The sequence below is a fragment of the Passer montanus genome, unplaced genomic scaffold (genome assembly GCF_014805655.1).
Source record: "Passer montanus isolate IOZ18808 unplaced genomic scaffold, ASM1480565v1 scaffold10, whole genome shotgun sequence".
Classification (NCBI taxonomy): Eukaryota; Metazoa; Chordata; class Aves; order Passeriformes; family Passeridae; genus Passer; species Passer montanus.
Window position 1 is genome coordinate 21,856,764 of NW_024356505.1, and position 26,085 is coordinate 21,882,848.

At 37.5% G+C, this 26,085-nt stretch overlaps 1 protein-coding gene across 5 annotated transcripts in view; it reads right to left on the reverse strand.

Annotated features, from left to right (window-relative positions):
• The window catches only part of CDK14 (cyclin dependent kinase 14), a 382,986-nt gene that overhangs the window by 142,736 nt on the left and 214,165 nt on the right, over nt 1-26,085 (reverse strand). For all 5 annotated transcript variants that reach the window (XM_039707409.1, XM_039707401.1, XM_039707426.1 and 2 more), the window contains 2 exons: nt 25,291-25,354; nt 14,057-14,105 (listed from right to left, as the gene is read on the reverse strand). In XM_039707409.1, coding sequence (XP_039563343.1) covers nt 14,057-14,105; nt 25,291-25,354 — 113 coding nt within the window. The remainder of the gene's footprint in view (nt 1-14,056; nt 14,106-25,290; nt 25,355-26,085) is intronic.

Below are 26,085 nucleotides of genomic sequence, written 5' to 3' on the forward strand. Positions count from 1 at the left end.
ATTAAACTAGAAGAAGACTACCTTAAGTAGTCTTCATTATTTCACTCAGTTTTCAGCAGTTTCTCTTAGATATGGGTATTTCCCAGAAAAAGTACTTCCTAAGAAATTTTAATTAGAACATGCCTTATTATTTTGTCCCAGAAAGAATTTAGCAATTACTTCTTTTTGATTTTACATGCCACCACCAACCTATTTTAATTCTTTCAGCATCCCAATTAGCCCAGTATTAAAGATACTAATTATGGAAGACATGGTACATTACTTACACCACAACAGACCACTACTGAGTACGCCAGATTCATAGTTTACTGGAAGATCTTTGCTCTAAGTGCAATTAATGAAGAAAAACAACACAGTGGTGACATCTAGTCAGAAGCTTTTGATTATTCTGAAATTCTTTAAAGGTTGTGAATCTTCTGATCAAGGTGAATGTTTTTTAAAAGCTGTCTGTGTGCACCTCAGAGAGTTGAACAGAATAACCTTGGAAAATAAACAGAGCTAAAAATAATTGCTAACACCCCAATCATTTTATGAGCTATTATTTCACCAGAAAATGGAGAAAATATAACTTTAATCCTGAACAAAACTCTTCAAGGTTTATGTTCTCTATAAACCTTTCACTGAGAACTGAAAATATAAGTTAGTAATGCAATAAATGCCCTAACAAATATATCAGATTTTTCACTTAATGCTTTTTACAGGCTTAAACCAAACTGAGTGAAAGAAAATCACCTTTTACAGTCTGACTCTTAAAGGAAGAATGCCTTTCTGTTATGCTTTTTAAAATAAGGCATGGTGAATTTATAGCAACTTCAGTGAATCTTGGGGCATGATAAAAGGAAGAAAAATATAGCAGTGGAGTTAACATTCCATAGTATTCTTTCTTCACATATTTATTTCCTCACTGGCTGGACACAAGCTGGAAAAAAAAAAAAAAGGAGGGAATAAACCCCCACCCCCCAACATAGAAATAGCTGAATTAAACCTTTGGCACACAGTGCAGTCAAAGCTCTTGTGCTTTTCCTCATGCCACCCTTGACAACCTGAATTGCTTCTCTCCAAATAAATCCATGCAAAAGATATTCTGAAGAAAAAGAAAAAAAAAACAAGCTCTGATTTTCAAATTTGTCAACTGGGTGCACCCATTAGGGAAGTAAACAAAAGTCTTCCTTCTTTTCCCTTATCCAGCTGTCTTCCTGGACCTATTACCTTTAGAAAACAAACAAAGACAGAACTAAGTGCTAGTAAATAAACATTAATACTGCTCTACGAATCTCTACCCTTTTGTCTAATATTTTATCATCTTGGGTTTAAGAAGTTTTAATTTCATTCTAATGTAAATAAGAACTGGTTTGTTTGCTCAGTACTTCAACAAGAATTTGCTACAAGCATGCAGGCAGTGCGATGAGAAGGGTGACCTTGCTTTAGTCAGTGAAGCCAAAGATCATTTATCAGAGTTAACCTACAAATCTGTCTTGCTGGGGCCTCAGATCCATCAACCACTTGGAAGCGGCTACTTGCCCTGTCCTCCCCCTGCTGCCTAAAACATTGCATGGGTCTGATCTTTTCTATTACTGTATACCTCTCAGCTAATAAAATATATTTTTGTGGCTATGGAACTAACAGGAGTACTTTGTATTTATTTATACAGCTCATTAAGGGCGGAGAGAGATTTGGAGGCAGAGAGAATGCCCCAAGCCTGGAAAGCTCAGGAAGACAGACCCCAGGCACATGCATGTATTTAACTTTATGCAGATGAGTTGCCTGGCTGAACCAACGAGACTGAGCAATTATGTAAAAGCAGGCATCCTGGTCTTTCTGCAGTTATACTCCTAAGCTAAGGCACAAGAGGGAAATGATGCAGGACTAGTAAATACTGAGGAAGAGACTGAAATGGTTGCAATGAGGGCATATGGGCAATATAGTCAAGCTATGCAGTCAAGAACACTTAATTAGATATTATTATGTCTCTATTTAGACAGCCTTACATCACATAGAACTATCTGCAGCTCCCTGACCCTCAGGCACTGGTTCAGGTGACATCACAAAAGAACACACCACCTTCACAGCAGGACTGTGGTGTAGAAAGCGCCATTCCTTCTCCAGATCCACTCTCCTGATTTAGCACACCACTTTCTCTTTACATTAATGCAGATAGAAACCTTCTAAAATGAACTTGAGGTCCTCTTTGAGTAGGGAGAACCAGTCAGGCTGAAAATCCAGTGTCTGACACCAAAGGCAGTAATACTTGTTAAGAGACAAATATGCTTGTGTTAATGTATGAACTTGACTTTGAACTTGAACATGGGAAAAAAAGCCTACGTTTCTTATGCAGGGACCACCATGAAAGGAGAAAACAGTGATCTCTCTAGTATGCAATTTGGAGAAAATGTAACATTATTTTGCACCTCTTTTTTTTTTTTTTTTTTAAGGGGAACATTACGTATCCACAGATACCTGTATTGAAGTGTCTTTCTAAAAAGTTGCATGAATTTAACATGTGTTTATGTTTTTTGTCTATAAATATCTTGGAGGTGAATCAACATATCACAAACTCCATCTACTACTAGCCACCAATTACTGAAAAATACATGGATCTTAAGTGCCTGTACTTATATACGTGTGAAGATGTAGTGCTGACACTCAGAAATTGGCTTGCAGTAGGGAAGAACTCAACCCTGAACTATTTTTGCAATTCCTATCCTGTCAAAGTACCATGAAAGAGAGACGGCTAAGCAGGGAGTTACTGCTATTTAGGCATAAATCAGCATAGGTGATTTAAGAACTAAATTCAAAATTTTTATCTATAAAAGTGACCACTAAAGGTCAGATTTCCCAAAGAGCCAGTTATCACTAAAAATTGACTGCCAGCAGAGCTCAGGCCACTTCTAACAACCAAAAAAAGCAAGTGGATTCTCAAAGATATTGCACACATGGAATTGTGGAATCCATGAAGCTCTGGTCATGTGTGCTGTCATTGAACTGGAGGGGCAGGTAAATAAACATCTGGGTCTCATTTTAGGGTGTTAAATTAATACTAAGCTTTTGCAAAAAAAAGCAGATATTTGAGGTTGATAAGTCCTAGCAGATTCCAAACTGAGAACAAGAAATCTGGAGTCAAGGACCATAAACAACTGATAAATTCACTATGTGGGCATAAGCTCATCTGATTCCCTTAAAGGAAAGCAGCAGTTCTGAGTCCGCCTGAACTATCTAGGGGACATGAGAAAGCTTAAATATGAGAAAGAGATAACTGACCTAAAAACAGGGAATAGGAGCTTTGTGAAGAAAGAGAGGAAGGGACAAAATTATGGAGGATTCTGAAATGGATAAGAAGGGGCTCAAAAATGATGGAGTAAAAAAGCCAATGCTGGGATGAAAATGAAACAACACACAAAAAACTCCCTGAATTTACTGGTTGCTTGTTATATGATCTGAAAAAGGATGTTGATGAGGAGAGGATGTAAGAAGTCTATTATGATAACCAAGATCAGAATGACAAAATTGGTTGGGAAGACAAAGTATCTTGGAAAAGCTGGAAAGAAAAAAAAGGTGAAATGTATATATCATTCTGGATGCATAGGATAAGGATATTTCCTATTTTTCTTTTCCTAAGACCTTAGGCCTAAATGATAAAGAATCCTAGCAGAACAGTGCAAGTAGGGAGCTTCACTAGGAATATGCTCAGGTGTGCACAGGGAATAGCAGGAATCTCTCTGCTGAAGCCTTATAGCTGAATTGAATTCACAGGGCTAGTGAAAGAGCTTGACTGCTCAACTACTGAGTGTCCACAATGCCCCTGGATCATTTTGCCCATGTCAGCAGCATGCTTCAAACTCACTCCTAGACACAGTCCAGGGAACAACTCATGCCAGGGACCATTCCCAAAATGCAGCAGGTTCTATACTCCTACAAGCAAGGAATGCCATATATTACACTAGGACACACAATTCCTATGGTCTGCAACATGTGTGTTACTTTATTCTGGAAATTTTGATTTAAAAACCTGAGGCTGAACAACCCCACAATAATAACTGCACCTGCAGCTGCATGGGGACCACACAAAGCCCACAGGAGATGCATGCCCAAGTGTTGCTTAGCACAGCTGTAGCCAAGGTCTGTCACATGGCCTCAGGGCCAGCAGATAGTCCCTGGCTCTGCTTTAGTTTGCAGTACAGACATGGGCTGTAGCTGACAGAAAAATGATATTCACCAAACACTATCTGTCAACATCTCAGGGAAATTCATGCCCTCATGGTTGCCGAATAAAGCTTGACTCAAGGGCACGGTAAGGATCAAATATGAAAGAAACAAAAGGAATGTAACAGTATTCTGCAAAAGTCATAATGCTGAAGGAAGGCCAATAATGATCCACAGCATGATTTTTTTATGTCAGGGAGGTGAAATTAGTTTGGGGCACACCAACAGCATATAGTAATAAATAGAACTTTAAAACTGCCATAAAATCTAACTGAAGAAGGCAATGCAAAAGTGATGGTCCATTCTCAACATGCAATGATGACAGAGTGAAAAGCATAAATTTAACCTACTTTTACAAGATTTCCTTACCAGAGACCATAGATAACCAAATATCAGTACCACAGATATCCAAACAGTATCAATCTTTTAAAACTATTCTGTTTTCTCAAACAACAGGGACACAAAAGCAAACAATACATTTATATGAATGTGACAGAAGTAAAAATTTTACTTTTTCAATTTAAATTCTTCGCAGTAGGATTCTGAGTTTATAAATCCAACATGAAAAATTAGGTCCTTTATTCATTTGTATTTTCAGCCTCCTATTGCAGCAGTGATCATAAAACAAACACAGCTGGCATCTTTATTATTTTATTCACTGAAGGATTTAGCTGGACAAACATCACAAAGATGGTGGCTGTTTTCATTGAATTTATGATCAAATATGCTCCAGCATAAGATCAACTCTGTTACATCAATTATTATGAGATGTGAATAATTTAACAGAAAGTTGTTTATTTGTAAATCAGATCTTAGGGATAGAAATTCAGCTGAGGTAGCAGCCAGTCGATATACACTGTATTACAGAATTCAAAAGGATGCCAGCTTTTGTGAATCACATTTAGTGATAAACATTGGCATTTATATTTTGCTATTTAGTGAGCTGCTAATTCAGGCAAAAGATTTTAAAATTTTATTTTAAATTTTAATCAAATTCATCTTCATCAGAGGAAAATTTAACTTTACTGATGCTTTTCAAAATTACAGAATATATTTCCTATAAAGACTTAATTAAAACAATAAACAAATTACCATCAACACCATATTTTGGGGGTTTTTTTTCCATAGATTTTCACCAGAGTGTGTTGTTCAGCCTAATGCCAGGAGAGCTGTAATAATTTTAACACAGAATGTGTGCCTTAGGATATGGGATTGACTCAGTGCCTGAAAGAAAAAGGTCAGTTCCCTTTGGAGCCGCTTGCCTCTTTGCCCTCCAGCAATGACAGGTGCACCAGCCCTGTGCTGAGGCTCGTTATTCACAGTGTGCTGCTGCAGATACATCATCTAACCTCTCTGATTTAAGGCAGCAGCAGGGTGAGAGTCTCCCATCTTCCCATTTTGACATGGGCCAAGCAGGCACTGAACACGTATACATAATGGCCTGCTTGCAGCCAGCATCTTTCACAAATCCTCAAACAATTACTTAAAATTTAGCTAGTTCATTTAAAGACATTACTAAATTTAAGTATTAAACTGTTTGGCTAGCAAATAACTTAAAGGTAGGAAAAAATCACTGTTTTTACCAGTCTCCTACAATGATATGTGTTTCTGTGTCACACTAATTAAAAAAAAAAAAAGAAGAAAAAGAAGAAAATCTGCTTGAAAAAAACAAAAATTCTCATTTCTCTATTTGGCAGGCAAGATGTCAGAAGTCTTTAGGCAGATACATGAGGCAACACAACCAGAAATGCAGGAAAGGAAGTGATTAAGATTTTCTTGAATGAATTTTGAGAGACAGTAAGAGGAGATGCTCAATACCTGAATACCGGTGATCTTGCCACGGAAAACATGGTGGTCAAAATTACTCTAAAATCCCCACATGAAATCTTCATAAAAGTCAGTATTTGCCTAAGGCAAAGATAGTTTATGATGTTTATATCACTGCAGAAATCTTAACTATTGTCATAAGTCTCTGGCTGGCAACAGAGATGAACAGCATGAGTTCTGAGATTGGCTTAAACCATCTGCAGGGATGACAAAACCCAGGAACATTTTTCATAGTTTTATACTTACTGCCTGTCTGCATCATCTCTCAAAATTATCTATGTTTCTGAGACCCTAAGATGAGAATCAAAGGAACTGTTCAGTTAAAGAAAAATTATCTGTAATACAGAACAAACAGCAGAGGATAATATCAAGCCACATAATCCAAGAGCAGCTGCTTAGCACTAAGCACTTTTGAATGCCAACCCAGTTCACAAGTTGCCTATCATTCTCACTCTCCTTTTGGAAAGATCTTGCTTTTAATGGCTACATGCAAATAATGAGAGAGCCAGCAGCAAGGTCTACTCTTTTTATATGATTACCTTAACAGTATGTCTTTAATTCCTTATACAAATATTTTTAAAACACATCTCCGAGACTCAATTTTGTCAGCAATGTCATTATCTGGAGAAGGGAGATTTCAGCAGATAAGCCAACAGCACAGAACTCAAGCAAGAGGGAAGAATTCAGAATGTGAGGATATAATGATGCCTGGTGCCTCTGACCAGAAAGTATTAGACTTCAAACCAAGAAATGAACACAGACACCATGGCAGCATATGAGTAACAGACTACCAGAAACATAATCCTGAGAAATTAATAAAACATTGGCATGCAGAAATGCAAGGAGAAAGAACAACTGGAAACATCTGAAGAGCTTATCAGAAAGTACTCAAAACCATTAATGAAGAACATACATTGAAAAAATAGTCATACCTGGAAACACCAAATAAACATGTCTACCTGATATATGTCTCAATATCCAAAGGAATTCTTAAGGAATTAGTCAGGATAGCAAACAAATGTAAGGCATCCTTCAAAAGTCTTTCCAGGAATTCTACACAAGAGTAGCCAGTTCTCTTTCCTCATTTCTCTTCATGGGCTTATTACTGAAGATATGCTACTGTAACATTATCTAATTTTGTTCTGCATTCTAAAGTATGATAATAGACTTAAAAAAAATACAAATATATGGCCATACTTCCTTTCTGGTTTTCAAATAAGAGAAGCTTGGCAAATATTTGTTGGACACTGACACACAATATAGAAGGAAAGCACAGACAGCAGAAACAAAAGACAATATGGACGCAAAATTTGCTTTCAGAAGAAATAAGACAACATGGCAATCAAAAGAAGAGGTGACTAATGAACAAGACATCATATAAATTATTTTTTTTAAGTGGACTTAATAATTGGTGAAACAAAACAACAAAATATAAAATTTGATGCAACTTCTATTAAAAAAATCTTTCTCTGTAGATGAACTCCGAAGACCTGGGGTGTGATACACTATGTCAAACACTGAAAACTGTCTACCAGACATAAGCAAAGGGTAATGATGAGTGGCAATGTGCTGAGTTGGAAGGGAAGTGTCCAGCTGTGTGCCAGGGGGATTAGTGTTAGTCACAGTTTTATTTAACATCTTTATTAATGACCTGGACTAAGGGATACCCGGCATACTGAATCAACTCTTAGATGATGCTAAATGCTGAAATAATTACAAAAGACAAAGACATTAGTATAAAGCAACTAACAGTAATGAGAAGTGGGCAAAAAAGCTAAAAACAAGATAGAGCATAGAACACTACAAACAATGATTTCCACAGAAAAATAACCCTAAATATGGATAGGTCCAGAGTTACAATGCAAACAAACTCCAGTCCAATGCCAGATACTGAATTAAATGCTGCAGAAAACAACAAGGAGCATCCATGTACATTGGGGCTATATTTCCACTGCTGTCATGGATGGGAAAAGGCACAGGGCAGTAACGATGTAATTTTAGTAATGAAGCAGCATCGAGTTATTAGTACTCTGAAACAAAAATGACAAAAGCTTTTGTGGTCCAGTTTAGGGGGCTTATTAGTATTTTTAACTGGGGCAGAAGGATGTAACACAAAACCTAAAGCTTAGCAACACAAAAGAGGGAGAATTTAGAATAAAGCAAGAATAAATTGACTGTCAGGATAAACATGGTATCAATGAGGTCTGTTAGGAATAGCCTTCCCCCTAGGTTTGAAAAGGTATAACATTGTAGCACTTTGCGTTTGCTCCAACTTGAAAGAAAGATTGGAATATAAATCAGAAAGGATTTTTCAGCTTGGAGAAAGGCTAAGTGGAGATGCTTCTCAGCGCTTGGCTTCAATCGGCATCCCGGAATTCCGCACCGCGGCGGGCGCAGCCCCGCGCGGAGCTGCGCGCACGCAAAGCAGCGCCGAGGGCGCGCAGGGAAAGGCAGCTTCCACCACCCCGAAATTAATTTATAATTAATAAAAATTGATGTTACCATTTAAATGGCAATGAATTAATTAATAAACCCCGCTAAGCGGAGACATAAACAACAACCGGCGCTGCTGGGCTGCGGGCGCGCCCTGGCGCGGGCAGCGCGGAACTGCAGGGCGCGGGGAGGGCGGGCGGACTGCCCAGAGCCCACCTTCCATCGCCTCATGTCGCGACAGGACTCCCCAGAGCCCCCCTCGGGCAACCGCCTCTTCATGGGATTAGTGCCCAGAGCCCGCCTTCCATCGCGGGAATGTCGCGACAGGACTGCCCAGAGCCCACCTTCCATCGCCGCATGTCGCGACATTAGTGCCCACACCCCCCCTCGGGCAACCGCCTCTTCATGGGAAATAGGAGAAAAAACCCCGAAAATACAAAATGCTCTCCGTTTCCAGTGCAGCAGTATCGCTGCAGACCTTCAGGAGGCAGAGGCAGGTTTATATGCCTATTTACAAAACCCGAAAATACAAAATGCTTTCCGTTTCCAGTGATGCAGACCTTCAGGAGGCAGAGGCAGGTTTATATGCCTATTTACAAATGCTCCCAAAAAATATTTTCATCTTGTCTGCAGTACCCACCCCTGCTCTCCCAGCGTGGCTCCTCCTGGCCCCAGCACCCCAGCGATGCGCTCGAGTGCACGCAGAGCACACAGCCAGCCCACCTCTGCTGGGTACTGCCTGAAATCCTTATTGCTTCTTGGGTTTATCCATCAGAAATGTTTCTGCAACCACAGCACTAAAGCTTTTTGTTTCTATTGTGCTGGAGAGCTTGAGTATTCCTTCAGTGCTACTACGGACTACGTTACAATGAGCAACGCTGGTGAAGGGACAGGAGGCGAAGAGATAAAAGTGACAATTAGAAGAGCGCTTTTTCTTTAATAAAACCCAGATAAGGCAAAGATTTTCTCCAAAACCCAAACAACAGGATCCCAAGTCCAAAATGCTTCCCAAGTCTCAGCTTTAAGCAATTCCTTGAAGCAATGCTTGAAACAAAATACAGACTCAAGCTACATGGGCTTGTCTCTATTCACTCCCTCTGCTTTCTTCAGGAAGTTTTCACTGAATAACAGTCCCAAAATAGGCCAGTCCATCCTGGAATGCAACTTTTAAACACCCTGGCCTCAGAAAGGGAGGCCTCAAGTACAGAGGCCATCTTGTTAAAGGAAGAAATCCTCAGCAGTGGGACTGGTTGTGAGAATAAAGTGTTATTTATATAATAAATAAGCCATGTTGGGGAATTACAAAGTACTAGTCCTATTTATGCAGAGCAGAATTTGTTTTCAACTGCACCTTTTCTTTCCAACTTAATTTCTCACAATACAACCCATTATGGCAGAAGGATTTGAAAAAGCTTTTTATATCCTACCAAATATACACAAGGATAATTAGTTCTCTTTTGTTATTCTTCTGTAAGGGTTTATTATTGTGGAGAAGCTTTTGCAAATTGAAAGAGGTTGCATTGCATTCTGGAGGCAGAGCTGTTCTTGGTTTTTATTGTGTAGAGATAATTGAACAGAAAAGTTCAGGGAAAAAAAAGTGGAAATATAATTCATTGTGAACTCTATAGGAAGATCAGATTACCACATCTTAGTTCTTTTTTAGGCCAGTATTTTATAATTACATTCCACAGTATGTTATGTCATACTATGTAGGTGAAGCTTCATACTAGACAGAAGCAAACATTAATGCAAGTTTTGTTTCTTAACTTTATAAGCATTACCACAAAATGTATAGATTCCATCTTGTCTAGTAAATATTGTCTCTATATTCTTTAAGTAGTTTGACAACCAGTAAAGAAATTCAATGTTAAAGTCTCCAAAGAACTCCATTTAGTGTAAGTGGAAGTTATATTATTTGCCTCAAACACTTCCCAAAAGTAGCCTCTGATATTAACCAATTCTAATTTAAGGGATCCTGCTAGGTTTCACTTTAAGTTGTTAAAATCCACGCTTTTACATAATTTCCAGTTAAGCCAACAATTGACTTGCATCCAATATCTTTCCATCATCTTGCTCTGCCTTTAAAATCATCTTGTGGAAGCTGATGTTGGTCAGGTGCAATTATTTTGCCCTCAAACTACTGTGTGTGACTTTTGGGAAGGTTTGGGGTTGGAGTTTTTTGCCTCTCTTCCTTTGGCCTTACAGACATGAAGCTGGCTCTGTAGATACTGGAAGAGTGTTATTCTTCCTCCTACTAAACTCCCCTTACATAAATTAAAATGTACATTTTGAGGTAAAAGCCTCTTTGAAAGTTTCTAAACCCATATTCCCACCCTTACATGTCATAACCTCCAAACGTATATATAAACACCATCAAGGATCAGCCTGTGCCTGCAAGATTAAACAGGAGATAGTGAAACTTCATTGTGTTTAGAAAATTAAAGCTGTTCTCTTCCAGTCCAGGAGCATGAAGTTCAATGTCACTGCTGCACGCAGTTTCTATGTAAAAATTCTTTAATTTTTTGGTTTTTTGCATTGCAATTCCTCCCCTATAAAATGCAGTAATGGGACTTTGCATCAACAGAAGTTTAAGCATACATGTAAATCCTAACAAGACCATCAACATTGCTTTTAAGGTGTATCTTTCAAAGCTACTATGATGTTGTGAGGAAGGAAATCTGTACCAAAACCAATGCATATTTAAAAACAAAAGGCTGTAGGTTTTTATCCCCATTTTAGGTCTCATGTTCATTACTCTTAAAATAATTATATACGTGACATATTTTGTGTCACCAAAAATCTTCCACAAATTAAATCAGGAAGTTAAAAATGTTTTTTAATTTAAGACTGGAGACTGCTGCTTTTTGAAACGTGATAAGAAAGAAAGAAAATTTCTGGAATGAATCAGTCTGTCCATGTGTTAAGTTTTACAGCTGGATTACAAACCCTTGGGAATATCATGTCTATAACGGAAATGTTTATACATCCTTAACTACAGCTGTGCAAGCAAACAGCCCTCTAATACAGCACACAGATAAAGATTTACACTGGAAAAAGAGAAAGCCCTTCACATTTCAAATGCAAATGACACATAATTTTGAGGCACTGAATATTTCCATTATAGTAGAAATACCCATATGAAGCACTGAACTGTATGTATTGTCATTGCTTTCAATCCCTTCATTTATGCTGAAAAATTGCAAATCCTTTATGTACAGAGCATTGAAAATATAAAAATATTTTTGAAGAGGTTTCATAGAATTTAAAAAGCTCCAGTCTTATTTGAGTCAGCCTGTGATGTGATCAGAACTTGTGTCAATTATGAAATCTCAGAGACTGAAGCTGTTTTAAGCAAACTGGGTTTTGTTCTTTTTTATGGTATTTTATGAAAAGAGAAATTTCATGCAGTGGTCTCGAAGGAAATATAAGACAGAAACTTTTCAAATTCAAACCAATTATTGTACTTATTAATACATAACTGCTGTATTTTAATATCTAACTGCTATTAAAATACACAAAAAAGTCTTCAGTCCAGGCCTGCAGGATGGATGGAATAGCATGCCAGTATCTATTCATTTTACTTAGGCAAATATATGCCTCCAAGCAAACACATTCAAATCAATATTAGTTTCCTTGTCCTTCTTTCCCAATCCAGATCTAATTGCCTATGTTGTAATATAATTGCTTCTTCCAAGCTTTTGGATTTCATTAACTACTTTTAAAGAAAAAATCAACTTGCAATTTTTTTGATTGTAAAAGGACAGGATACAGGTCATTACAGTGATGTAACTTTTAAAAGGAAAGCTGTGACTTTCAGGAAATTGAATTGTATTCCAAGCAGTAAGATTGAGGTACAGTCAAACATTTTAAGATGCCTGCAAGGTTCACAACTGGCAAAATGGTCTGAGATATTTATGAAAGCCAAATGAGTTAATCTTCCTCTTGTTCCCTCTGCAGCAAACAGGAGATGGCCTTGTCCATGAAAGCCACCAAATTAGGGTACTAGATTGAGCTGGACAAGCCAGGAGCTTTTCTGTAGACTTCTGAAAGTCAATTAATGCAGGCTAGTGTAATTTAACCTTTGTGGAGGCCTGAACTGGTCTCAGTGCCAGCTGTATTTCTCACTGCAGGAACTGGGAAGGTACTGCACCCAGTAGAACTGCAAACTGGGACACAGTGCCATGGAAGATGCCTGGCACTACAGAGGTACAGGCTTTGACTCAAAGGAGAAACATTGACGGTATTACATTCAACAACACATTTTACCAACAATCCTGCTATATTAAGAGATTATTCCTTCTTCAATTGTCAACCACAATTTCAAAAGGTGGGTATTTTTTTGTAGCTTTTGTTGTTGTTTGTGTTTTGTTTTGGTTCGTTTGTTTGTTGTTGTTTTAAATTACAACAGTGGACGAAATGGATTTTGGAAAGATCAGATAGAGAAAAATTAATAGAATGGGAAAGTGAACATGAACTTGATCACATTTTGGAAAAGTGACCATGGTATGGATTTTGCAGTTGTAGACACATTTCATTGCTAATAAATAAGGATATTGAAAAACAATTTGTATTTCTACTCTATTAATAGCTTTTTTTTCCCCTTTACAATAAGGAAGATTCTTCACCAAAAGATACATTTTGTATCTTCAATTTCAGTGATGAACTTGGCGATGTTACAGTGTCCTCCTGATTAATCTCTTGAACTCTCTGGTAAATTACCAACAAGACAGCCAGTTAGCAGCAAAAATAAAATTTTGATTTAGTACCAGAAAGAAAATAGCAATGCTGGTAGAGCAAAGGCTTAGCCTTGCTGCAAAACATTTGGTCAAAAGAGAATGGAGAAAAAATCGAATAGGTTTTCTGGAAAGACAACTTGCTGTCATAGCTGAAGTCATCCAATTCAAACTCTGTATGCTTTCTTCAAAATGTAAAAGCTATTAATTGCTGAAGACATTGCAGTTCAAATATCCTGTCTACAAAGATTCTACATGTGCTGAGAAATCTTTTAGCAAACTTTACACAGATGATTATTGAGAATAATGCCAGTAGTGTGGTATTCAATCTGAATGCTCATCAGGTAACCTTTCTGGACTTTGAGCATGATACCTTTATACCAATGCCCATCTGATGTAAATGTGACCAAATTCAAGAAACATTGAAAGGAAAAAAAAAAGTGTGGTGAATTTACACTGACTTTTTCATTCATAATTAAGATTACAACAGTAGGGTCAGCAGCTCTCAGCAATGACCAGATGGACCTGGCAACAGGGGACATGGCAACATGTGGAACCAATACTCAAAAGTGGATTAGAAACACATTATTTAAAAGTTTCCTAATTTTTATAGATGAACAAGAGAAAACAAGATTCAAAACTGATGGCCCAAAGCAATAACACAATATTTCTCCATGAGATCAATACACTTGCTAATTAACACCCCAAGGAAGAAAATACTATGCTATGCAGTTTCTTCCTATTTACAAGAAACTGGCAATTCAAATATGGCTTACTGGAAAAGAATAGAGCCATTCTAAGTTAGATATGATAACTCCAGTATACCCTTGAAGAGTCAAAAATGCAATTAAAAAAATACTTACTTATTCCATGCTTGTCTAAGGTTTTTAGGGCCATACTGTGTAAACCGTTCTGTAAGAAAAAGGGGTATATTCAATTACTTCACTAAACCCAGGATTTATTTTCAAAAAATATTCATTTAATGTCAATCTTCATAATTTCATAATTTCTATGTATCTTCTGCAACTCAAGTCCTAAGACAAAGAAAGAAAACTAACCTATGAGCAACTGCCTTACAAACAGAGGAAAAAAAATACCAAAACAAGACACCAAACCCAAAAAAGCCACCAACTTGTTAAACAAAATCAAACCGAACCAGCTCATTTACTGTGGCATCACCAGAAATGGAAAGTTTTACAATTTTTTCTAAAGTAGAGTTTGCCTGCTATGGGAAAAAAAGAAGCCTGAAATCTAGAATTTTTTTCTTCTTCATGGCAAATACAATTCTCTACAGCCTCACTGTCATATTTTTGTGCTTCTCAGGATGAGTAAGAGTAAGCATGGGTCTCTGTGACACACAGGGGCACACAGAACACGGTGGACACGCAAGAGTCCATTTTCTAAAGAATACATATAAATAATGAGCAGAAGTAACAAGTACAGTGACAGCTTATTTACTCCAACATTACGTTCTTCAGTTCAGCTAGCAGCATTTTCCCAATCACATCCAAGAAGATGCTTGATCTGCAGTAGGACTCTAGCTGAAAAAGGAAGCTGCTATGTAAGGTGCTGCAGAAATGAAGGGTCAGTCCTTCATTAGCCTCTTGACAGGAGCTATGTTCCTCTCAGGCAGCAAAAAACGAGTTCAGCTGGAGAAGAGAGCAACATTTTCCATGGAGACTAGTTGCACAGGAATCCTGCCATGCAGACTGGTACTCACCCTGGCCAACTACCCTAGTGTGATTGCATTAGTTGCTGTGTAGAAGTTCTGAACTCATAAAATACTCCATAAAATTAAAAAAAAAAAAAAAAATTTGCTTCCTCTCCAGCTATGTGCATGACATTTAGTGACACCCATAGTACAGTTGCAATAGTATTTTTATATATATATGCACAAAGATATGCATGTATCTTACTGTGAAAAACAGCTGTAAATGTAACTTCAAAGGAGTTGTGTTCAAATTCCTGTATTTGGATATTTACTTGTATCATTTCCAAAGTTGTCATGTACACTTCATACACAGTCAGTTCTAAAGATACCAATACCAAGGCAGAAGAAAATTCCTAGCATCAATGTGGATGCTTTGATTTTCTTTGTTATACCTATTTTTTATGGTTTTTTTGCCCCTTTTACTAAAAAAAAAACCCAAAAAAACCCAAAAACAAATGCAGAAGCTTCAAATCTCATTGAATTCACTAGTGCAAGCTACTCATAATCAGCAGACCTGCAAACTGTATCTGTGGACCACGTCACATTTGCAAGTTTTGTTGCTTTAACCATACTGATGCAGTTAAAGAAATTAAATCACTTGGTTTTTGATATGTGTGACAAGTGTACTGGCAACTGGAAGCTACCTTACTATAACACTTAAATTTTAGTTTATAAATAGGAATTAAACAGATATATGGAAACAGATACCTATAAAAATTGGAAAAAAATAAAGACTCTCTATATTAAGTAAATTGTCCAACCATAACACTGTCAATTCATTTATGACAAGGGACTGAAAAATAAAATGCAGCTAAGTGCTGTGTAATAACATGTCTGAGATGGGAGTTCAGCTAATAAACTGCAAATTTGCACATTAATCTGTTTTGGTGCAGAAAAATCTGTGTGGAAAGAGAATTGAACTGACTTGAAGCAGTGCTGAAAAGGTAACCTAGAGAGAAACAGATTTTGATTTTATCTCTCATTCTGCAATATGTTTTGGTCAGATACTGAGCTGGTTCAAACTGGCACAACAACACTGACTTCAGCAGAGCTACATCCACTTAGAACATTTGAGAAGTATCATATACAACATATTTTATTGACCAGAGTATCTGGTGTTTATTTTAATCAATTTAAGTTATTTTTACTGTGGGACGAAAGCCCCAAAGTTATCCACTTGGCCAAATTACCTTTAGGCTTTAATGCCCAAAGATCTGTTCCCGTTCTGCAAAAAACCTGGAAAACTATTGCTATGTCAGATGATTCTTTACTGAAAAAATGATACACTGGGACCAGTTATGTAAATGCTATAAGGGAGACACATGAGCAAAACAAATTTCTTAAATGGATCTTCCTTTGCTGCCTACAGTTCCAATCTAAACATCTTTTAAAGTACCTTATATATTTATCAGGCAGGGAGAGGGAAAACTGGGGGGGAAGACATGGAGAGGGCAAACCCCTGTCTATAGAGAGGCAAAGGTTTAGTCCACAGTCCTTAATTTTAAACACCATTGAATATGCTGTGACTGCAAACCATGCTTCTCCTAACTATTGGTATCAACTCTTCCCTCTCTACTCAAGCAGATTAGAGGCTGCTTTCTTCACACGCCTTATACAGAAAGGAACCACACATTGATAAAATAGCAGCTCACATTTTTCTACATAATTTTGTGGTTGTGGCTCCAACCAGAGTCTTACTAACTTTCATGGACAAGATAATTAGATGGGACTATTGTGTTAATTAAGTCCAGCTCCTTATACATGCCAGCCATAGTATTTTTCTGAATTCATCCATTAGAGAATAAAAAAGCAGTGAAACCAGCTGATTTTGGTTTCAGAGTTGCCAGAACAGAGAAGCTACAATAATCTTGTCCTTGAGCTCTTCCACCATGGTGCAGTTTTCAAGTCCTGAACTATGAAACCACAAAATTATATACCTAAAACCATCAAACTTGCCATCCCAAGCAAAAAAATAGGTAACTTAACTTCACAATTTTTATCTCAGCGTCTTTTGTTTGTGCTGAATTTATCACAGAACCAGAGTTCAGTCTCACAATTACACCCCCAAGTTTGCTTCTGAGTCACTTTTCAGAGTGAAAACTCTCACACACCTGCATGAATGCCTCAGCCCTTTACTGCTCCATGGATCCAATAAAACCAAATCTAAAGCTATACATATCTGTGACCAACTGCACAAAATTACATTCTATGACACTTTAAAGCATATAGCTTTGATATTTGTTTTCTCAGAAGGTACCACTGATATGTTCATAAAGAACAGTAATATAAGTCTGTATATGAGACTGGGAATTCTGCAGAATTACCATGAATGCTCCCCCACAAAAGAAATCTTTGCCTGACATACTGAGAGGCAACAGTACTGGCAATCATGATCTCAGTCCAACATTGTGGACTTAAATAGCAAAAACTTAATACCTCTCCCTCAGAACAGAAAAGCAAACATGCACATGTGAAAATTTCATGCATCACATGATCACCCACCCACACAGGCATCCTCCAGCACATGCACACCACTCTGAAGAACACAAGGTGCACCACCTTGCTGAGGCAGCTGCTCAATCTCATCAGGCTGAGATTAAAGAAACATAAAAAACTGTATGCTTACAGATCAGGATTTGATCTCAGATGTATTTTGAATTTTTACAGTTCAAATTGTAGCTATATATACTGAGTTCAAATATTTTTACATTATTATTCTTAAATGTGGTTTTTTTTTAAATAAAAACTCTAGAAGGCCAACACAGTAAGCGCACCTGAAATTTAAAGTAAAAATTGTGATTTTAATTTCCTTTACACAAACATTTCAATATTAGCCAATATTTTGGGAACAAATTCAGGAAACAAAATTTGATCCTCTGCATTTTTATCCCAAATATGCAGTTATCATCCTCATTACCAGCTATATCTCACTGTTACAGAGCTGGCTTTTCACCTAAGGGTGAAAAGGGTACTGTATTTCACCTAGCAGAAGGTGAATTTTTGCTTATGTGAAACAAAAGAAGGAAGAGATTTTTGGTTTAGTTTAAATAGCACAGCACCTTAGAGTGTTTACTATTTGCTTCTTAGAAATGGCACGCCCACAATTAAATGCATGTAAAGAGATCCCTGTACAGGACTACCTAAATAAGACCTAACATAGAGCTAGCTGGAAAGATGGAGCATAATTTTTACTCCCAGAATGTCCCAAGAGTATCCAAAAGGACTAGGCTGATGTCCCTTCCACAGCCTCAGAAGCAGCACAGAAGTAAGACTCACTGCTCAGACATGGTGAGTGGGGCAGCTACACAAACATTCTTCTGGCAGCACCAGGATCTGAGCTGCTCTTTGCTTCAGGCCTTGCAGCACAGCTTACTCAATGCCTCCTTTGCCAAGGAAGTTTTTGGGACTGTGCCCCACAAACAGTAGCATCAAGAGGCTATTGCAGTAACAACTGCAAAATGGAAGCAGAAATGAGCAACCAGAGGAAGAGAGGGAGGGAATTTCTTGAGCTAGTTAATTTTATAAACTTGATGCATCAAAAAAATCATGTTTTTAAAACAACAGCTTCCAAATCCTGGCCAGTTTGAAGGTCTAGGAAAACAAAACAAAAACAACAAAAAAACCACCTGGCCAGAGAGCTCATCCATTACACTCAGCAGTACTAAGTGGTTCTTTCTTTTTCTTTCTTTCTTTCTTTTTCTTTCCTTCTTTATTTCCTTATTTCCTTTAGACAACCACTCTACAGCAACCCTGTTATATGTGCCTACTCACTTGTGTGCCCACAGCCTCCATGTTCTGCAGTGCAAACATCATTATCTGCCTGATAAACACACTCCATCTGACAGCCCTGCATCAAGGGCAGGTTCAAACAGAAGCCAGTTGCAGCAGAACTCACTAGTGAGCTTATTAGCAGACCACTGCAGGAATACTGGTCTGCAGTGAGAATTGAAAAAATAAGCACTTGCATTTTAAGTAACATAAAACAAGATGCGGGCTTTTCCCTCTTTTATCAGTCAGAAAAACACGTGAACTATTATACCTTTGCCACATTTGCTTTGAAAGGACCTAAGATAGACAAGAAAAGCTACAGAAGGAATTAGAGGCACACCACATTTTGATTTTTAGCTTCTTTTTAACGGTATTGATAATCAGCTTCTAGTCTAAACCAAAGAACTTAAAATGCAGTTTGACTTCAAGGCATTTTTTATGTTGCTAATCAAAACATGATGGCTAATATGCATTCCTTGATTAATGTTCTTCTCTATTTAAAACCAAATGTGATTAGCTTAAATGCAAATATTTAAAAATCACCATAATTAATATATTGAAAAGTCTAATTCATTCTTTCTTTGAAAGGGTTTTCTTTACATTTAATTTAAAAGTCTAACGTGACTAATACTGTATTGTGATATATAAGACATTACCAGTTTTAGTAAAGATTCAATGCTAAAATTATTCAAATGTTAGCTAAAGATAGAAAGACAAGCATCCATATTGACAAGAAAATTTTCGAGCACTATCATATTTGCAGCACTAATGTGGAATTAGAGTTTTTACTGAAGTTTAGTCACAACCAGAGTTTTATCAAATACATGAGCTAGACCTTGGAGTTTTGTATACCAAACATCTTGAGAAAAATTTCAGCTTCCTCCCCTCCATCCCGTCCCCTCTTCTCCTTTCCATTTGCTTTAGAAGAGCACAGTTTGCGTAAAGAGGAAGAATAGCTGCTGTTTTCTAAACTCCCTCCTCAGTGTGAGTAGAAAATGCAATTTTAATACCCAGCATTGTCTGAAGCATTGGAGTCCTATACTAAATGGTTCCAGATTTTAGCAGAGCTCACCTTGCCTCCCCTGCATACCTAACAAGTCACTTTAACTTTTCAGCTTAATGTAGTTTTGTTTAAAGAATGGTGAAAACACTGCCAACTCTGCTTCCCTCAGGTTGTGGATACTATAGATTGAAGAAACACTAAATAATACAGTTTTGTTTTGACAAAAGAGGGGGAGGAATTCAAAATTAATTCTCCTTTACAAATAGCCCTCCTTCCTTCAAGTACTCAAATTCTTGAAGACTACATCTATACCAGTAATTTAAATGAGTTTGAGACTGTTTGGCTGAGACACCATCACTGTCCTGTAGCACTGCTGCAGCACCTCCCTCTTCCATCCTCCAACACAGGAGATGGGGACTTCTTACAGGGAGCAGCCCCCAGCCCACACTAACTTCCTAACCCTAAGGAAGCTTTCTAATGCTCAAGAATTAATTATTTGTAAGTGCTAATTGTCATGAGGTAAAGGCATAGCAGAGGCTGCTCTGACAGTCGAACAGCAGAGGCTCCCACATTGCCTGGGAACACTCCCTGGTGTCAATGCAGATGTAAACAAGCAAGATATTGACTTAGCAGGTAACAAAATGTTGACAGGCTTTGGAGAAACTCTACAGGAAAAACTGCTATGAAAGTTTGAAATGCCATATGTTCTCATATACAGGATGTTCATTGTTTGTGCCAAAGGAGTTCAGTCTCTCAGATCAGCCCTACTCTAAATGAAGACTTAATCTTCTGAAAAAGATCTGGCTGTCAATCAACTGTTAAGATGCATGTAGGAAGATCATATTTCTACACCAAATCTATATTTATTGATCACCTGGGAAGTAAAGTAGAATTCCTGAGTTAGAACACCAGCTCTGCAGTGGTTTTGTCTGTCATAGACTTATGATTTTTTAATAAATCTATGAAGTACCCATCAGTCCCTGGCAAAATCCATGTTATGCACTATTTCCTATTAATGCTTTTTCCTCAATTTTTCTTTTTGTGTTCTGCTTTCTCTTTAAGGAGAGACTCTCTTACCTCTTTTCATCCTGTCTTTAGGGATTCTCTTTTAAAAATCAGTGCTCAGCAGATGCTTCCATTGTCTCATAAAGGCACCTTTTCAGGTGTATTACCCTCTATTGTATCTGATCATTTGTGGAACATTGTGAGGTTCAGGCTCCTACACCATCAGCCCAAGATTAAATATTTAACTTTCTTTCTCCTAGAAACAGTATTGTGAAGAAACTGATACACAGTGAACATCACAAAGCACTCTCATGTTTTTTCCACCTTCCTAACAAGTTCCTTCCTCTCCTTGACCATTACTATCTCTTCATTGCCACGGACACTTCATTTATCTTCTATTGTGACCATATCTTATGTTTTCCCTTTTACTCACTGACAGTTCCTCCTGATAAATCTCTACTTAACTTCCCAGGATGGAGGTTATACAGCATCAGTCCCAAACACTAGCTAAGAATGTCAGAAAAGTGAAAACTTGACTTAAGTGTAGACATTTATCCAAAGGCTTATCCTGCTCATTTATTTGGACCAGACTCAACCCAGGAGAAATGGCTGGAGAGGGAAAGTTGATAGGACTCCAGACTAAAAAAAAAAAAAAGGGGAGATTTAATACAAATGAAGAACATAAGGCTCAAAAAATCAGGAAGACTTGGACACAAGACTGGCAAGGAAGCAGCTTGTTTGGGAATACTGCTTCACCTCTACTCATACAGATAAGACATAGTTAATGTCTACTTTAATTCATTCCTGGAGATACAGGATATGATTGGTGTTTGAATCTGTTTTAGCTCAGCAAATCTACATATTTCCTAAAGTATTGCAACAAAAGAGTGAGTAGTGAAAGCATGTTCTCCAAATCTAGGGGATCATGTTCATCATTGAAAGTGTCTCTGTCCAATAGCCTGTAACATGGGGCTTCTCCTGTGGATGAAACATCAAGATTTTTTTTGAAACAGCAACTAGGACTTTTTCACAATTCCCTCAAACTGTTTTCCTATTTGAGGGCAGATAATTACTGTCACAGTGATCCAGAATGTCTGGGATTCATTGGTGATGAGACCAATGAAATGATGATTCCTGAGTACAGGAAGATCCTCTCAAGGTTATAGCACCCATAACAGCTTCAAAGTGAATCACAGAGGTAACCCAAAGCTACTGCAATACTCCTGAAGTATTTCAGACCTTTCAAATGCATTATTTAGATTATCCTTAAGAAACTTACTAAGCAGGACATGTGTGCATCTGTGTCTGTGCTCACAGGTGCAAACACAAACTGAGAGGATGGAGGCTGCAGCACAGAGAAAGCTCAAAGACCACGCCAGCTTTTAGCTTTAAGTATTTTATATATTACTTGGAGCATTTGTAAGACAGTAAGTAATCTCAAAGCAGAAAGATAAAATACAAGTTGTTTTGTGACTTTTTAAATGGCAAACAAAACTATGACCATTTTATTTTCACTATTATAAGCTGTTAAAATCACCTAGGTTAGGGATTTAAATGACCTAGAGCCATCCACAACCAGCCTTAGGAACATATTTCTTATTCAGGCTTAGAAATGTTCCTACATATTAAGATGTCAGAGATCATAGTTATTAAAGCACTGGATGCTTTCCATAATAATCAAGACCCTTGGCTACTGTAGTAAAGACTAATACCAAGTTTCTCAGACATGTTTCTCCTAGTAAACTGTGATTAGCTCTCTACAGCACAAGACTGTGCCCTATCAAATCACAGTGTGAAAATTAGTTATTGAAGTCTGTATGCAAACAAGAAATACAATGATATTCAGTTTCTACTCTCAATACTCTTCCCAAATCCACAGACATTTAATGTGATCAGCATTTTTTAAACAATAATAATAATTTATCACTGATACTTTCTGTTCAAATGCTTTTGTTTTATGCTTAGACAACTCAAGATTATAGAATTAAAGCCTTGCCTGAATGATCATTGACATCCTCACCAATGCTCTCTGCACTTCTCAATTTATCACAATTACTGTTAGCTATCAGTTTTAAAACTTACTAACACATGCAAAGCACAGGACTTACTTAACCCCATACCACATATATTTCAATACAGTAATTCCACAAATCTTCAAGAATAATGGAATTGGTTCAGATTTGGCAAGACATTTTAGGATACTTCACTATTTACTAGGAAAAGGAACAGATTAAGTCATCTTAAAAGAATCACAGAATATTGTGAGTTGGAAAGAACCTACAAGGACCATTGAGTCCAACTCTCAAATGTATTACTAAAGCTTCAACTTTCATTTTTGCTCCTAAGAAGTCGGTCAGCAAAGCTAGAGTGTAAGAGCAATTTCAGACCATCAGGGAGGGGAGCATGGCTGGTTGAGCACCTGTAGAAGATGATGCAGCAGCCTTACCACAGCCAGAAAGCTTTTGTGTGCAGAACAGCATGAAGGAAAGCAGATTTTTTAGAAATGACAGAGAACCTGGTGTCCTTGACCAAACATGTCCAACAACCCTAAAGGTGTGAGCAAATAGTATTCATTCCAGCCTAGCTCATAGGTCAGAGCATTTTTTGCAGAGCATAGCTTAGATGCTGGTACCCCAGAATGATTCCAGAGGGATGTATTTTGCTGCTCTAACAATTCCACATTCACAAGCATAAAATTCAATTACTCAGTTTTGGGGTATGCAAGCCAGTTTTGGTTGTCCACTTAGATGATGCTTTCTATTGCTGTAATTGTTCAAAACAGCAAATAAGGAACCATAGGACAAACAAAAAATCCTTTTACCAAGGTCACCAAGGATAGAGGGTGCACAACACATTATGTGTACAGAACAGGGATTTTATCTTTTGAGTGCTCCAAGATCTTCACAGTGTAAGGGAATTAAGAAGCTCAGTGCTTTATATTAACAGGCCCTAAAAAGAATAAATTATTGCCAGCAAGAATAGTAATTGCTCTGACTTACAAATCTACATCCTTCACAAATGTGGAAAGGATCTAAGAGAACAAAGGCCACACCATGCAGAAATGGTGAAAATACTGAGTGACCATTTTCAGTCTTCGAGGCACCTTTCTTTCCTCCTGTCCCCACTCTGCATTTTTATAAATATTATGTATTCACAGCTGAAAAAATCCATAGTCTGGGATGGAGAAAATAAGAGCAATTCTAACACAATGCCTGTATAAAAATTAGATTCAATGATGCGCCTACTGTGGATTTATTTCCTGATGCTCTTCTGCATTAATAAACCCACATCCCTTGACACACTTGGAAGCTAAACTAAATAATGAAACCAGGAAATTTCTTGGCTGCCATCTACTGTTCAAAACTTTCCTGTATCTCACAGAAAAAGAAAAGCAAAAAAACAACCCAAAGAACAGTCACTGACACCTTCAGGCTTTTTCCTTCTCTTTACCATTCTTGCTAAACCAAATGCTTTTAGGCTGCTTTTACAGACCACTACATTTCTGTAAGGATTCTGTATTTGCTCACCTTTCAATCAGTATCAAGAATGAGGAAAACAAAACTTTGTAAACTTAATGACACATTGTGTAATGGAAAACAGTAGTACTTTTAGTATTTCAGTGAAAGACTGTTAAAGGAGTTTCTACTAATTCACTAGAGAGCACTAGAGTGTGATTTCACTATACAGCAGTAAGTCAGCAGAAGGACAGAGACTAAAAAGCAATGTGCAAGAAAGCTGTCTGCATTCCTATTTTTCAAGGCCTTGTGTCTCTATTGTAGGTAAGCCCTACAATATATTTGTTTCTCTCTCTCTCTTATTTTGAGAGCTATCTAGATCTATTTGTCCTTTACAACTCCTCTGCCTCATCTCCTGCCTACTGCTTCACCTGCTTTGCCATGTTTAAAAAACCAGAAATTTTTATTTCTAAGATCCCCACTCAGAAGTTCACAAGACTATAGATGTATATATCATACTATATACATACTACACACATACATAATATATATAGTACATACATAAACATGCATAGCACAGCATAATGAAGCTGACCACATCGTGCTGGTCTCTAGGAGACAAACTGCTCCCTCTCACAGAAACGTATCAGATGGTGAAACAGTTTTTCAAGGATGGTTATAGAGTATGGCAACCAAATACAATACATATTGAAATATTGAAATTAGCATATTTCTTTGCAGAAAGATACTAATAGATGATCTAGTAATAACTTCAGCTTTCATAATTTCTTTGCTCTACTCTTTAGTTTCCTTCAGTATTCATCAAAGTTTGGAGTGCTCTGCTGGAAAAGTAATCCTGACTAGAGAATCTGCACACTAGCAGTCTGAAAGGTACAATTCTCAATGGCTGAGGAATGCAAGCAGGTGAGGGCTCATGCTGTAACAAACAGAAGAAAACAAAACAGAAAGAGAAGAACTTAAATTAAAGAAAACCTCCAAACCTGAGCATAATAAAAAGTAAACAGCTGGAAAAAGCTGGTCATGGTTCACACGCTGCACACCAGGTAATTTTGATCACTTGTGGTCAGGGATGCAATTATCTCTGTTGTGTACTTCCAGAGAGGGAATTTGGTAGAACTTGGTGCTTCAACCTACCTGGTTTGAAATGGGGTAAAGAGTGGACTCCAGGCCACGTATCTTCGTTTGGTGTTCCAAGTACCTAAAAAAAATTTAAAAACACATTGCTTTAATGGAAAAGACTTAAGAAGTCATAGCACTGTAGAAAGCACAATCTAAACTTCAAATAGGCTTCTTCACTGGGGGATGAGGAGGAGGCAGAAGTTGCAAAAGGTTAAATGATTACAACATTTCCAAGGTACCAGTGGAGTCTGTAAAGCAGATGGGAGTGCTGTGTTCCTGTCACACTGCCTGTTTAACCAATGGAGGTTAAAGCTACTTTTCACTGACAAGTATCAAGCTATCTGAGAACACTGGTTTTACAGAAAATAGATAATTTATCTCAGAAATAACTTAAATCCTTAGACACTTAAATAAGATAAACAGATAGATGCTTTGATAGAAGATTTACACAGATGGTAAAGAGGATTGTCAAGAGTATGGCATGAACAAGAATGCACAGCAAAGTGTTGTTATTGTAACATGGCTGCAGCACACATAAAAATAGTAAATCATTAGGAGATACAGACTTTATTGACTCATGCATTATGCTTTGTTTCTATTCACTTCCACTGTCCTCCTTCTGGTAATGTAAGTCAGACCAACTTACAGCATCAAAGTATCTACACTTCTCATATGCATCCTATATTCTCTGTTCACATGAAAAGTTCACTCTCTGTGCCCTTGACACAAGCAGTAATCAAAGGGAGAGAACTGCCCTAAGTAGTTCTCCCATAGCTGGTTTTCTTCATGGCACGTAACTGTCAAGACTTG